General features: G+C 62.6%; 1 protein-coding gene across 1 annotated transcript in view; it reads left to right on the top strand.

The window, feature by feature from the left end:
- The window catches only part of LOC130024690 (transmembrane protein 132C-like), a 112,297-nt gene that overhangs the window by 38,304 nt on the left and 58,564 nt on the right, over nucleotides 1–15,429 (top strand). Inside the window, exons 3-4 of the mRNA XM_056115385.1 lie at nucleotides 11,111–11,218; nucleotides 12,874–13,107. Coding sequence (XP_055971360.1) covers nucleotides 11,111–11,218; nucleotides 12,874–13,107 — 342 coding nt within the window. The remainder of the gene's footprint in view (nucleotides 1–11,110; nucleotides 11,219–12,873; nucleotides 13,108–15,429) is intronic.

Below are 15,429 nucleotides of genomic sequence, written 5' to 3'. Positions count from 1 at the left end.
CGGACCGGCGCTGTTACCTGTCAGGCGCAGCGGCTTCTGACAGCATCATAAATAATACTTCCCGATGGCATATCCGGATGGATCCGTAGGATTCGCCCGGCTCACGCTCCTGCAAATCCGTTTATTAATCAAAATGTATGCTTTTATCCTTCCCGCCCGAGGAAACGAGAGCCGCGTCCGTTTCTCTGGGCAAACGCAAATGATTTTTGATTATTTTTAATTTCAAGGAGGCTCGTCCTCTGAGGCAGCTGTCATGTAAGCTAATGGTTAAGAATGGGACCTGTGGTCAACAGACACTGCCCTCGGGACGGGAGTGACCAGGGGGGCGGGTGTGCTCACTGCCCCTGCCAGGGGCCACTCCCAGTTCACACGCTCATCACACCCGCACACTCTCCCTTCAGTGCCGGCCAGAACACACGGTGCTTCAGCCAGGCCGAGAGAGGAACCTCTCACAGACGTGCCAGTTGCAACTGCATTTCAGGTAAATCATTCTGCTCTGTGTGCTTTCATACAGGAGCTAATGATCCCTGCTGATCAAAATGATGGAAATGCATTTCACTCTTGGTGTTTTCCTCTCGGCTCTGGGGCCCCGTTCAGGCAACACTGGGGTCACACAGACCAGCTGCCCGAGCAGTGGCCCTGCCTTAACTCTCGAAGCAAATCCACCTCATGAAGGGTGAGGCTGATTTTTTAGACATGGGCTTACAAACGGTCTTGAGCGTTTTCTCCACAGCTCCTGTAGCTTACAGAGGCCTTACAGGAAATCAAAAAGGCTTCCTCACTGCTCTAAACACACTCAGCCTTAGGGCTGGAGCGGTAGCACAGTGGGGAGAGCGTTTGCCTTGCATGCAGCCAACTCGGGTTCGATTCTCAGCATCCCATAGGGTCCCCTGAGCACCGCCAGGAGTAATTCCTGAGTGCAGAGCCAGGAGTATCCTCTGAGCATCGCCGGGTGTGACCAAAAAAAGCAATAAATAAATAGATAAAAATAAACACCTCAGCCGCCTTTGCTGGAGTGAACTGAGCCAAAGCCCAATGGCGTATGGGAACCGTCGGTGGAAGGAACCGTCTCCCACTGCACGCGGCCATCCTGCCTGACCTTCTCTCTCCACTGGAGCCTGTGGGTCTGGATTTGCAATCTCGCTCTCTTTCAAACCAAAGATGCTGCCTGCTCTGTCCTGAGAACCAGGAAGAGGCTGGTGTCCGGTGGAATAGAAAAATACACAATTATGCTACCACCAAAGGGATGGGGAGGAAAAGCAAGGAAGGAAAGGAGAAGAGAAGAGGGAGGGAGGGAGGGAGGGAGGGAGGGAAGGAAGACGGGGGGGGGGGGGGGGGGATAAGGCGGTGGCCAAGGTGCTGTGCCCAGCCCAGCCCGGATATGCGGCTGGAGAACAGCATTCCCAGGTACCCGTCACTGCCCTGTGACCACCCCTGCAGTGCACCCCCTGTTCACAGCCCAGGTCTCCAGCGACCTTCCAGCCACTGCTTGGGGAGTGGACACCAACATCAAACCCCATCCCAGGCATGTTGGCCGCTAAGCCTGTGAGTTAAAGAAGCAGCCCCAGACACGTGGATTTCTTTCCCCTCTGAAGTCTTGCACAAGGTGAGGACTTGGAGGTCCCACTGGCGTTCGGCTTGCCCAGCACCAGCTCCTGGCTGGCCTCTGTCGGCAGTGCTGGCTCAGATCGGAACTCGTCATGCCGCCAACGTTACACGTGTTGAGACATCACAGGACGAAAATTACTGATTTTTCTAAACTCACTAATGCTAATCTTCATGCATATTGCATGCGGGTTCCGGGTGGGGGGGGGGGGGAGAGAGAGAGAGAGAGAGAGAGAGAGAGAGAGATTTATATGGATGGAGAGTAAATTTCTCATTCTGTGACATTTAAAAGACTAGTCTCAGTATTTATGTCCGTGGCTCGCTTCTAATCAGAGGCTCTTTGAGGAACACTCAGAAGTGACATTTGCTTATTTGTACTTACTTCTGACTCGTGGCGTGCACGGCTGATGCATAATTCACACGAGAAGTGGTCGGGCTCAGCAAAAACCTAATTTAGTTTATCTCCTTCCACTGCGCCTCCGACACAGGGGTGCAGAGAGGAGGTGCGGATGTGGGGAGGGGGCCAGGCGCCAGCTGGGCTCAGCTCCTCACTCTGGTCTTCAGGATGGTCTGATGGGGGAAGCCACTGGTCCTCGGCGGGCCGCTGGGTTGGCCGGGCCTGAGGAGAGGCGGAGCGTGAAGGTGGGCAGCCTCCTCCTGGGAGAAACGCCTGTGGGTCTGGACACAAACACAACTGTCGACCGTCGGGTGGGCCTGTGCCAGCCACGTGAGAAGGGGGGAGGGGTGTATGCAGGGCCAGCAGCATCGTCCTGAAACGGGCCTGGGGGTCCGTCACCTGTGGGAGGACACTTGCCCTTTGCCCTCACATACCTGGGGGAACCCGCTAGACTGGAGGGGGTTGTGGGTCAGACGTCTGCACAGAACATTCCAGAAGGGCAGGCTGGCCCGACCGCCACCTGGCTGGGGAGCAGAGGGGGCCGCGCTGTGGGGTCTGCAGCCCGCCCTGGGCAGGACAGGAGGTCTGTTCAGGAGAAACACGCTCTGTGGAAGGTAGAAATGTGGCCCGGGGCCCACGAGGACAGTGTGGTTGAAGCTCACTCACCCCTGCACCACCCTGGGAGCTCACTCACCCCTGCACCTGCCCTAGGAGCTCACTCCCCCTGCACCCGCCCTGGCAGCTCACTCCCCCTGCACCCGCCCTGGCAGCTCACTCCCCCCGTACCCCTGCACCTGCCCTGCAGTTCACACCCCCAGCACCACCCTGGGAGCTCACTCACCCCTGCACTCATCCACTGCCTGCAAGGACGAGCCACGTCTGCTCAGGCCTGGCCTGGGTTTCTCTCTACCGTCCCGCCCAGGCCCCTGCCCTCTGCTTACACCACTGACCAGTCATGAATGGTTCCTGAGCTCAACCTCGCTTGGCCTCAGACCTTGGGTGTCGCCTTTGATTGGCGTTGATCCCCAGACTGGAGCGCCTGAACCAGCAGCTGGCGTGAGGCAGGGGCTGGGGTGTGGGAGGCATAGCAGGCTAGGGCCCTGCAGGGGTGGGGTACACGGAGAGCCCCCCACACTCAGGCATTGGGAGGGGTCCTGCTCCCCCCATCAGGTGGCATGGGGAAGCAAGGTCCAGGAGCCCACGAGGACAGTCTACCGGCCACAGAGGGAGAACACAGTGGGCCCGAGACCAGAGTGCAGGCCGGTGTCCAGTGAGGCTCTTGGGCACAAGCGCAGTGTTGGGGCCTGCGGGCTGGGTGAGGGGGGGGAAGTGCCGTGTGGGTCCCGCTCAAGAGTGACCATCACACTGGCCCCTGGGACCCCTGGAACAGCGTGGAGGAGTCCCTGCCCCCACCAGTGAGCACCCAGCCGGGAGTGCCGAGCCCCTGCATGGGGATCAAGGGCCAACCAGGTATTTCCCGAAGGGGGTGGGAGCTGCCATCCCAGGCAGAGACACCCCCAGGGAGGACGTGAGAAAAGAGCTGGGAGGGGGTAGGGTTCCCTCCCCCCCCACCCCCTGCTGCTCCCATGTGCTGGGCCCTCAGAGAACGTTCCAGAAAGCTCTTGTTAGTTCTAGGAGGCACTCGGCAGGGCGGAGACACGATGGCATGTCCCCTTTGCCGTATGCTGGGACCAGGCCCGCAGCCTCTCGTTGGGGTCAGCAGCCTCCTGCAATGAACTTCTTAGAGAAAAATTTATTTTCATTGTTTAAATAGGAAGTAAAAAAAAAATCAATCTACATGACAAGGACATTTTTAAAGGCTAATTTAGTGAAAATTATATAAAAAATGTAAAAAAAAATCATTTTTCCCTAAAAGTGTGGGCCTGCACTCTTTTTCTATTTATATGCAAATGTCGGGTGCCTGGGCCTATTCTCTGTTTTACAATTTTGAAATATCGCCCGTTTCATAAACCTTAGATTAATGACGTCCCAGGAAGCGAGTGAGGTCCAGGCGGGGACGGTGAGGAGAAACCCCCTCAAAAGGGAACTTCCTAACGGGCATTTCCTTCCTCTACTGAACACTGCCATGAGCATTTTGATTTTCAGATGTCACCCACTTATTTTTTTCGTATTCTCTAAGAACTTTTTTTTCACATTGCTCTCACTCTCTCCTAAAGAAAACCAAATCCGGGCTGTGGGGGCGATCGTGCAGGGATGAAGGGACAGTGCTGGTGCCCGATCGTGGGGCAGAGCCACAGGGGACCCCCAAACACTGAGCTGGGACTTGCACCTAAGCACAGTGGGAGTTGCCCCAAATCCAAAATGAGTGACAGAGTGAGATGAACCCCGGCCTGGCCAGTGAGCCCCTAAGCCAAGAGTGTGCGCAGGGCAGCTGGCTGAGCCCAGTGAGACATGGCCGTGAAGGGGGACACTGTGCATGGACCCCTGTACCCCAAAACCTCCGAGACGCCGACTCAGCCCTCGGGCCACTGCAGCTGTCAGGGACCAGCCGGCCAATCCCGTGGTCCCCAACAGAGCTGGTACGGCCCTGCAGATCCCCACAGCAGCCCTCCTCGGGCCCCCAAAACAACCACGCCATGTGGGCTGAGCCCCAGGTCCCTGAGCACTTCCTGAGAGACCCCCAGGAAACAGCACCACAGACCAGACTCAACCCCAAGCACTGTATGCTGGAGACCTTCCAGGCCCATCCTCTGTCCAGAGAACACACTAACCCATTAAACGACTCTTTCCCACCAAATCACTGCATCCTAGACCTTCTGGACACTGTGACTGTGCATGACTGTCTCTTCCCGGCAAACACTGTATTCTATACACAGGTCTATTGCCCGCAAACATGAAACCCAGGACCACCCAGGAAACACTAGCCTAGAGGCTGCACTTTGTTCCAGAAAACACTGTAACCAATAATAGAAAACTGCCTGACTCTGTAACCACTGACACCCAGGAAACACTGTATCCAGCTGAGCACTGTCAGGGTTACTTCCAACCCCAATACTGGAGCTCGGAGAGAATTCATGCTGTCACCGAGCCCCCATGGTGGGGGGGTGGGGTGCTGTGCTGGTGGTTTTAAGCACGACGGTTCCGTTCATGCTCCTTTGACAGCGACGAGTGATGTTTGTAAAGTTTTGTCCTTTCTGAGACACCTGGGGTCGGGGAGGCAGCGAGACTCAGTTACACGGACTTAACGTGCCCACCCGGAACACTTCTGGAGGCTTCTGGGAGGTTCTTCAGGGGTCTGGGGAGAAGACTCGACCAGAGGTGCTCGAGTGGACTCCAGAGCTCTCAGGGGACCCCGTGCTGTGGCAGGATGGGCTGCGGGCCAGCTCGCTCCTTCCCACATCCTCCCCGGCAAGTCTGTCCGAGCACCACGCATTGGCTGACTCCTCCAGGGACTGCCTGAAGCAAGTCAGGGCAGCGTGCCCAGCGGAGGGGTGTGAACCCGGCTCCCCCGAAGTCTGTGACCTTTGCACTCAGCACCCCTGTTTGCCTGGAGCCTGATCCCCCTGGGGTAAGGCTGATAGCCTCTGGAGTGCTTCCATTCTGGGGATGCCGGGGGTACAACGGGAAGAAGACAGGAAGGGGGTCTCCACCATGCAAGGCAGGACCATGGCCCCAGTCCCTGGCACGCTCACCACCACCGTCTCTGGTCGGAGGGGTTCCCGCCTGCTAGGGTCCCTCGCAGACTGGGGGTGGGGGTGCGGGTTGCCTTTCAGCCCTGGGCTCCTGGCAGACAAGGGCGTGGCTTGCGTATCAGAGAGACTGTGGTGTGGAGACCCCTCAGCAGGGGGGGACAGTCTGGCTTCTTCAGCAGAGACGCACACGCAGAGGTGGAGCAGTGGTCAGGGCAGGGAGCGCGCTCCTTGGGAGAGAGTCCCCGCTGCAGGGCGCAGCACCCCTGTCCCCGGAGCACAGGCTGGCCGACAGCTCCCTGCATCTTCTGGGCTGACAGACTGGCCAACCCTGGCCGTGGGTGCTGGTACATGCGCCTCCTGGGGCCCCGGTGCTGGCGGGCTTTGGGCATTCCTGCCTTTGCCCACGCAATGTGCCAGGCGAACGGGTCTCAGTGCTGTGTCCATCCCCTGGGCCACTCAGGCTCCTGTGTCCAGGCTGGGCAGGTCCCGGGCAAGTCAGGCCGGCAGATCCGAGTCACTCTGAAGACACTCACGATGCATCTGGAATCCCGGGAGAAGCCTATGGGAATGAGCCAGCCCGGGCACCAAGGAATCCCCCAGGACTGTGACGAGGAAGCCATCCTGGCCATGCCCGCATCCTGCTGGCCAGAGCTGCCCGCCGCCCACCAGGATCCACCAACTGGACCTAATGATCCGCACATTGATCTCCTGCCAGTGCTATCTCTCGGGGCCTCGCTAATGCAGCAGCTCGGCCGTCAAACGACCGAGTGCCAGGAGCCCGGGTCGCACACGTGCGAGAGCCGGGCCGGAGAAAGGGAAACTGCTGGACACGGCAGGCTCCGTGTCGAAGCCCATGGCCCGAGCCTCAGGGTCTCATCAATGGGGCCACACCTTGGGGGTTCTGGGGGTTCCGTGCTCAGATTCCCTGGGTGGGGGGGAGGTGGCCCAGGCGAGTGGCTGCATCCCGCTCCCCACTTTGGGGCGGGACTGTTGTTGCCTCCCTGCTGGGCGTCCTGGCCCCTCCCTGAAAACTGGAAACTGGGGTGGGGGGTGGGGGTGGGGGACAATGGTGCTGGGACTGGTGTTGGAATATTAAATGTAATAAATCATAAGCAACTTTATAAAAATTAAGTTTTAAAAATACTGGTTCAAAGAACAGTTTCCTCCCATCCTGTAGAGCATCTTTTTCTGTCAGCTGGCATGTTTGATGCTAGGCAAAACCTTCTCCGCTTGATGCAGTCCCATTTGTTCATCTTTGTTTTGGTGTCTTTGCCAATGGAGTAGAATCACTGAAGAGCCCTCTGAGGCCCAGACCCAGAGAGTTCTGGAGAATTCTGGAGAATCCCAGAGAGTTCTGGAGAGTTCCAGAGAGTTCTACCTGTGCCCCTCAAAGCATCTCCTGGATTCTGTCTCTGGGCTAGAAAAGAGCAGGAGCATGAGGCATGTCGGGTCCTGCACCACATTCTCAGGGTGGTTTCTGGTGAAATAGTATTTCCTACACCGTCTACTGACCAGGTGCGTTCTAGGCCTCAGACCTGGACCTAAACACGATTCCCCAGCATTGCTGCTGCGGCCAGCCACAGGGCTCAGCGTTGTTGGGCAGGAGGATCCCTGCTGACCAGCCTGTGGGTGCAGTGCACAGGTGGGGGGTGGCCTGACAGGCCATACTGGGGGGGTCAGTCCCATGGGGCTGTGGCCGCATGGCCAGGAGGCGTCAGAGAGATGGCAGGAGCTAGCATTAGCGCGTCTCCAGGCCCCGCCTGGTGCTGATGCAGTGACAACAGGGCTCAGTGTGGGAAAGGGCAGGGGCCGACAGCCGGGCCTGTGTCCTGGCAGGGTGAAGGCCCGGGAGCAGGGGCCAGACTTTCCCACCAGCCACTGCGCAGACAACCCCTGTCCATGTCTGAAAGCTGTGAGGGGAACGGGGCAGGTGTGGGTGGGGAGGGGCAGAGGTGAGTGGTGGAGTGGAGACAGAATAGGTATGAGTGGGGAAGGGCGGGTGTGGGTGGGGAGGGGCAGGTGGAGTGGGGACAGGGCAGATGTGGGTGGGAAAGAACAGGTGTGGGTGGGGAAAGACAGGGGTGGATGGGGAAGGGCAGGGGTGGGTGGGGAAGGGCAGGTGTGGGGGGAGGGGCAGGGGGGAGTGGAGAGGGGCAGGGGTGGGTGGGGAAGGGCAGGAGTGAGTAGTGGGGAGGGGCAGGTGTGAGTGGGGAGTGCAGGGGTGAGTGAGGGGGCAGGGGTGAGTGGGAAGGACAGGTGTGGGTGGGGAGTGGCAGGGGCAGGTGGGGAGGGGCAGGAGTGAGTGGGGAGGGGCAGGAGTGAGTGGGGAGTGCAGGGGTGAGTGGGGGGGCAGGTGCGGGTGGGATAGAACAGGGGTGGGGAAGAGCAGGGGTGGGTGGGGAGGGGCAGGAGTGAGTGGGGAGTGTAGGGGCGAGTGAGGGGGGCAGGGTTGAGTGGGGAGGGCAGGTGTAAGTAGAGAAGGGCAGGGGTGGGTGGGGAAGGACAGGGGTGGGGAGGGGCAGGAGTGGGGAGGGGAGGGGTGAGTGGGGAGGGGCAGAGGTGAGTGGGGAGTGTAGGTGCGAGTGAGGGGGGCAGGGGTGAGTGGGGAGGGCAGGTGTGAGCGGCTCCGGGCAGGGCCTGGCCGGCCTCTCTGTGTCTGAGCAGCTTTGTCAGGTCTCAGCTGCAGCCTTAATGAGGCCACCGGGTGCTGGCGTCTCGGGTGACAGGGCCCATATCTCAGCGTGAAGGCCGGGGGCGTCCTGACAGGTGTCACCGCGCATCCCCCCTCCCCCACAATGGCTGGCAAGGCCCTCTGTCCCCTTCTTTCGTCCGCACCCTCATTAAGCCTGGGCTCCCTAATCACCTGTTTCCTGGAACAGTCCTCGGGCTCAGCAACGGAGGCAATTACCCTGTAAGGAGGCGGCTGCGGGGCCCCCTCTGCCCTCCAATCCCGACACCCCTCGACCTCTGTCCACGCAGGGGGGCAGCTTGAAGGGCAGGATGCAGGGAGGCGCTCAGCTGGTGGTACAGCCGAGACCAAGGTGGGCTCTTTGCAGACACAAGCACGCCAAGACCCACGGGCCTGCACCCCAGGCAGTGACCAGGGACAGAGCTGAATGTGGAAGCTTCCTTGGGTCCCGCTGGGTGCCAGCCGGCCTCCCCAGGGGGTTCAGCGGCTCCGGCCCGAATGCAAGGGGGGCCCCTTCTGCAAGGAAGCAACCTTCCCGGGGCCCGGCAGGCTTGGCATGAGAAGCCGGGATCCTCACAAGGACGCAGGGGCCCCGAACGAGCACTGAGCCAGGAGTAGTCCCCGAGCACAGCACCAGGAGCCGCTCACTGTCTGCTTAGAGGTGAGTGTGTCCCCTGGGTTCCCTCCCTCCCCCCTCCCGGCTGGGCGTCCCAAGCCTCCCCGTGTCCTAACCCAGGCCCAGAGCCCGGTCTGCAGGGGGGTTCTTCTCGGCCCAGCTTCCCTGCCTCCATGGAAGGCGGAGGGTCCCCCCACCTAGGACCCTGGGACAGGCGGGGGACAGGGGTGGCCTGAGCGGGACAGTGTGGGCGAAACAGGTGCCTCGCGGGGAGGAAGCGTCTCGGCGGGTGCGGCTGTTTCCTGCTGCTGTCGCCAGCCGCCATCCTGCGGGCAAGGGGAAAGCAGGAAGCCTGAGCCGGGGCCCCTGAGGGCCAGGCTGGACAGGGCCTGTAATGGGCTGGGCGGGGCCTGTGCCGGACTGGGCGGGGCCTTGCCAGACTGGGCGGGGCCTTGCTGGACTAGGCAGGGCCTGTGCCAGGCTGGGCGGGGCCTGGCTTCCTCCCTGGATGAGTCTCCGCTTCTCTGTGGCTCCTGCGTCTGCTGCTCCTCAGGGACAAGTGTCCGTCCAGTGTTCTTGGGAGCTGGGCGGCAAGCGACTGGCTGCAGACGCGAGGAGGGCAAAGCCACTCTGGGTTGGGGTGAGTCGCCGCAGGGATCAAATGTCCGGTGTAACAAGGCCCCAGGCCCCCGGAGCCCTGGGCAGCCAGGAGGGCGAGTGACCAGTGACCGAGGCACCTCCCAGATTGAGAGGCGCGGCTTAGCAGAGGAAGGGCGGCTGCGCCTCCCCGCCCCTGGCTGAGGATGCCCTGACCCCGCGCAGCCCCCGCGCCTCCTTGCCCTGGGCTGCAATCTGGCGGGAATCTGGGCCCACCTCTGGCTCTCTCCGTCTCCAGGGCTGTCCTCAGCTTTCTAGCCGGTGGCCCTGACCACTCTGGCCCCAGCTCTCCATGCCCGAGCGTGGGTCACCCTCCACACACACAGACACCCCCCCACACACACCCATACCCCACACACAGACCCCCCCCCCACACACAGACCCCACCCCTCCTCGGCCTGCCCCTCCTGGGGACCCTGGGGTGTCTCCTGGCTCCCTGCCCTTGTCCTGTGCCCTGCCAGCCCAGCCGGCCCTCCCCTCTGCCTCCCTTCCCCTCCCCTCTGCCTCCCTTCCCTTCCCCTCCCTCTCCCCTAGCTCGCCCTCCTCCCTGACCCAGCTTCCGGGCTGTGCTGGCTTTGCCGGTCTCACAACTCCCCCTTCTGGCCTCCAGCTTCTCCAGCAGTGACTGGCCGTTTCACTGTCCTGGGAGAGTCCAGGTGAGGCCGACTCGCAGTGACCACAGAAGCATCCCTTTGGCCCCGGGTGGGCATCAGCCGCAGAGCCGCCTCCCGCCACCCAGCTGGCCTGCACCTGGGTCCTGGGTGCTGAGTCTGGGAGCTGAGTCCTGGGTGCTGAGTCCGGGTGCTGAGTCAGTCCAGGTGCTAAAGACTGAGTGCTGAGTCCGGGCTCTGAGTCTGGGTGCTGAGTCTGGGTTTGCCTCCAGCACTGAGCTCTGTCCGGGCAAGGCTCAGTCGCAAACTGGCCCCTAAGTGTTCCCCAAGCCGGGTCCCTCCTGGTGTCTCAGGCCACAGGGTGGCAGGGATGCTGCTGCCTCAGGGGTGTTCAGGGTCCCCCTGAGCGTGGCCTGGGAGCCTAGCTGGGGCAGGAAGGAGTCGCGGAGCAGTGCTCAGCAGGGCCGTGGGGATGCTGGCAGCTGGCCTGGGCCAGGGCCCTGATTTCTCTGGGAAATGGACCTAATTGACACCCCATCACTTCCAAAGCCAAAACAACACTGTTTGGGTCTTTTTCCACTTGAAACTCAATCTCTGTGAGAAACAGTCGTCCAGGTTGGCCAGCCGTCCAGGCCCAGACTCAGCCAGAGGCAGCAGGGAGAGGCACGGAGCCCAGAGCCACACGGAGGCCGAGGACAGCCAGGTCGGAGCTGGCAGGACCGAGGAAACAGGCCAAGACCCCAGGAAGGGCGGGGCACTCTCTGCGCCAGGGACGGCTTCCCCGACTGGGCTGTCCTCTCTCCGTGGCCCTCTCCTCTCTCCCGTGTTCCTCTCCTGTCTCCCCTGGTTCTCTGTCCCGTGGCTCTCTCCTCTGTCCTGTAGCTCAGGAGAGCGTGGTGGAGTGGCCCGGAGCATACACCTGCTGGGCACCTCGAGGAGACTCGGAGGCGCACTGTCAGCCAGGGAACGCCGGGCAGCTGGAAGTCACGGGTGCGGGAAGGGCTGCTCCAGATCCCTGTAATAAAGGTTCGTATCCTGTGGGCAAGGCAGGATCACCCCCCGCCGCTGTGGGGCCACCTGCTCCACACCCCCGCCGTGGGCAGCCTGTCCAGAAGTGCTGTGGGCAGGTGTCGGCCGGGCGTGTCCACCGAGGAGCCTCCCGCCCTGCTTCACTCCGGCACTCCCCACCTTTGGAATCCCCTCCCCGCTGCAGCACTCGGTGACTGGGTGAGGGGACGGTCCCCCCCCCAGGGACAAGGGTGCGGGGGTGGGCGGAGGGCCAGGCTTCCGGGCTTCAGAAGGGCTGCTCGGCTGGCAGAAGGAGAGGGAGCAGGGGTCCACCCTGTAGGCTACTCAGAGCCGCGTGGCACAAGGCCAGAGCAGGAAGTGCTGGAGTGGCAGGAGCAGGCCGCAACACCACAAGAGGGTGGCCAGGGAGGGGCGCCCAGCTGCTGGCCACAGAGAAGGGCCTTCCGGGCCCTTCTCCCCATCCGCCGAGTTCCTGGAGTACTGCCCCGGGCAGAGACAGGCCTGCCCAGAGCATGTCTGCAGCATGAGAACACGGCTCACACGTATGTGATCATACATGAACACAGCCCACACACATGCACGGGACACACATAATCACATAATCACACATGCACACAGCTCATGCACATGCACACAGCTTACACATGATCAAACATGCACATGGCTCACACATACGCGCTCACATGAACTCATGTGTGCACATGGATCACACATGCACACGGTTCACATGAACTCACACATGCACATGGCCCATACACATGCATATGGATCGCATGCACGTGCTCACACATGCACACAGCTCATGCTTCACACATGCACATGCTTCACACGTGCTCACATGCACATGGCATGCACAGACTTCACACGTGCAGGGGCTCTCTCTCTCACTCTCACACACGCACACAAGGCGCTGCATCTGTGCGTCAGGGCCGTGAATCCCAGCCCCTTGCACCCGGCACCGGCTCCACACTGCCCAGAGCCTCCTCCGTCCTTGGTCCAGTCTCCCGTGAAACAACACGTGGAGAGGCAGCGAGTGCCCTCAGGGCGGAGGGCGAGCGGCCAGCTGCACGGGGGATCTGGACACCCGCACAGAGTGTGGGCCGTGAGCCCCTGCACACCGGGCATCCCAGCCCCTTCAGCCCCTCTTCTCACGCCTCTGTTGGGCACTGCAGAGCCCTGTGGGTCAGGAGCAGGGCCTGAGCCGTGGGAGGTGCTAAGGAGGCGGAATCTGGGGGGGCTGGGAGGTCTCAGGGGGCGGGGCAAAAGGAGCAGGTTCAATGGGCGGGGCCTGGGTAGGGGGCGGGGCCTGGGCCTAGCAGCCCCTGAGGCTGCTGGGGGCGGGGCGGCCCTTAGGGCTAGTGGATGGGCGTGGCCTGAGGCAGGGTTTGGACGAAGCGGCCGCTGAGGCTGGTGGTGGGCGGGGGCGGGGCCTGTGTTGGGTGGGCGGGGCCTTTGGGGCGGGGTCTTGATGGTGGTGGGCGTGGCATGGGGGGCCTGTGTTGGGGCGGGGCCTTAGGGCGGGGTCTTTCTGGGGGCGGGACCTTTTGGGGCGGGGCTTCTTTGGTGGGCGGGGCGTGGGCGGGCCGTCCAGCGCCGCGGCCGCTGCTGGGGAAAAGTTGCGGGGCCTGAGAGCGGCGGCGGCGGCAGCGGCGGCCGAGGCGGCGTGGACCGAGGGCGCCGGGCATGGGGCGTCCGGCGGGGCCCGCGGGCCGGCGGCGGTGGCCGGACGGCGGGCGGGCGGCGTGAGTGCGGGGCCGGACGCAGGATGCGCTCGCGGGGCGCGGCCCCCGGGTGGGCGGCGGGGCCCAGCGGGGCTCTGTGCCTGCTGCTGGGCGCGCTGCTGGGCGCAGGTGAGTGACCGCGGCCGGGGCAGGCAGCGGGGGGCAGGGCGGCCGGGGCAGGGGCGTGGGGACAGGGCGGCCGGGACAGGGCAGCGGGGACAGGGGCGCGGGGACCAGGCGGCCGGGGGACAGGGTGGCTGAACCGGGAACGGGGGCACAAGGGGGCCGGGGAACAGGGCAGCCAAGAGGACAGGGCGGCCGGGGCAGGGACGCGGGGACAGGGCGGCCGAACCGGGGACAGGGGGACAGGGCGTCCCGGAGCGGGTGCCCAGGTCCGAGGCGGGTCCGAGCCGGGAGCATGGGTCTCGGAGGCGAGCCCGGGCGCGGGGCCCTGGAGGGTCCCAGGTGGGTCCCAGGAGGGTGTCTGGGTCCGAGGCGGGTCCCGGCGTCCCTGGCGTCCCTGGCGTCCCCTGCCGCCCTGCACACTCGTCGGGGACGGGGCTGCTGGACCGGACCCGCCTGCCCGGTTCGGGGCGCAACCCCGCCGCAAGCGCGTGGACGCGGGTCCGAGAGCCGGGGTGGGCGGGCGCGGCACCGGGGGCGGGTCAGCCCCTCCGCGCCGCTGCGGGAAAGTAGCTTTGCGGGAAGCGGGAGACGCGGGCGCTCCCCCGAGCCCGGGACCGCGGCTGGGCCCGCGGCTTTGTCTCGGTCCCGCGAGCAGAAGTGTGTGCGTGCGAAAGAGTGTGTGTGAGCCCGTGCGTGTGCAAGTGAGCGCGTGTGTGTGCAGGCGTGTGTGGGTGAGTATGAAAGGGTGAATGTGTGAGCATGTGAAGATGAGTGTGCAAGGGTGTGGGCATGTGCACGCATGTGAGGGTGTGTGTGTGTGAGAGGGTGAGTGTGGGTTGTACATGAGAATGAGTGTGCAAGTGAGTGCGAGTTTGTGCAAGTGCATGGTGTGAGTGTGTGAGGATGAGTGTGTGTGAGTGTGTGAATGTATGTGAGAATGAGTGTGTGCGTGTATAGGTGTATGGGAGAGTGTGTGTTGTGAGTATGTGAGGATGAGGGTGTGTGTGAGTGTGGGAGAGTGAGTGTGCACAAGTGTGGGGGGTGTATGTGAGAATGAGTGTGCGAGTGTGTGACTGCGAGTTTGCATGAGTGTGTGGGTGTGAGGATGTGTGCACGTGTGTGGGTATTGAGAACGAGTGTATGTGAGTGTGTGAGTGTGCAAGTGTAAGGATGTGAGGATTGTGTGCGTGTGAGAATGAGTGTGCAAGTGTGTGTGCATGTAACAGTGAGTGTGTGGGTGTGTGAGGGCGAGTGTGGAGTGAGTGTGACTGGGGCTGGAGGGTGTGTTTTCTCTCTCTCTGAATGAACACACGCCCGTGCCCTTGCCCCTCCCCGCCCCTCCCCCAGACGCTTTCTCAGGCCGTGGGAACCGGCTTTGTGCTCCGCAGTGTCGTAAACTCCCCTTCTCCCGGCCCGCAGCGGGGGCACTGAATGGGGGGCTGCACTGAAGGTTCCCACTAGGTTCCGGGGGCAGGTGCGTGTGGAGAGCCCCTCCCGCAGGCTGGCGGTCTTGGCTGTGTCGGACGGACGGCTCGCCCTGCCTCTCCCCACACGGCAGCTTTGTTCTCCCTACAGCGGTGCCAGAGCTGTCCCCCTGGGGTTTCTGGCCCGCTTCATGTCTGCGAACACCACTCACCGACTCTCAGGTCCCATCGCGGGTTTGTCTTCTGTGGCTTGGTGACCCTCGGTGGCCAGCTCCGTAAGCAGGCCAGCTGCAGGGAGAAAGGGCAGGCGGGGTCCTGGGCGGGCCGGGGGCTGTGGGCAGTCGGGACCCTGGGAGCAGGGGACACTTCTGAAATGCCCCTCATGGTTGAGAACGTGTGACTGATGAGACGTCGCACGGGTGTGTGTGTGAGTGTTCACTCGGAGGAGGACCCCCCACCCCGACTCACTCTTCTTTAGATCAACCAAGGCCACCAACCCTGGGGCCAGGGCTCTGAGCCGGGAACACTGCCCAGGGTGGCGCTGGTAGCCCCGGCTCCCCCGTGATGGTGGGGGTGTCGGTGCTTTAGCGGCTCTGCTGAGGATTTGAGGCCGGACAGGTGTGCTGAGGCCGCCTCACCCCTGCCCACTGCCCCCAGGCCCCCAGCCCGTCGGCCGGCCCCGTGGAGCCACGTTGAGGGCCCAACCTGCCCCTGCTCGGGCCCTAAGGAGAGGCTTGTGGGCAGTTCCTGGGCACTGTCCTGCCCCAGACCCCGGGTTCCAGTCCTCCCTGTGGCGCATGTCTAGCAGGACCTGCTCACCGCTCTGGGCCTACAGAGTGGACAGATGCGCCAGGGTCAGGGTGGGGATGCCTGTCCGCCCCACTGCCTGCCCTGAGAGACA

The sequence above is a fragment of the Sorex fumeus genome, unplaced genomic scaffold (assembly GCF_029834395.1).
Source record: "Sorex fumeus unplaced genomic scaffold, SorFum_2.1 ptg000029l, whole genome shotgun sequence".
In the NCBI taxonomy this organism is placed as follows: domain Eukaryota; kingdom Metazoa; phylum Chordata; class Mammalia; order Eulipotyphla; family Soricidae; genus Sorex; species Sorex fumeus.
Note: the sequence above shows the minus strand (reverse complement) of the source record. Positions and strands in the feature narration are given on the sequence as shown.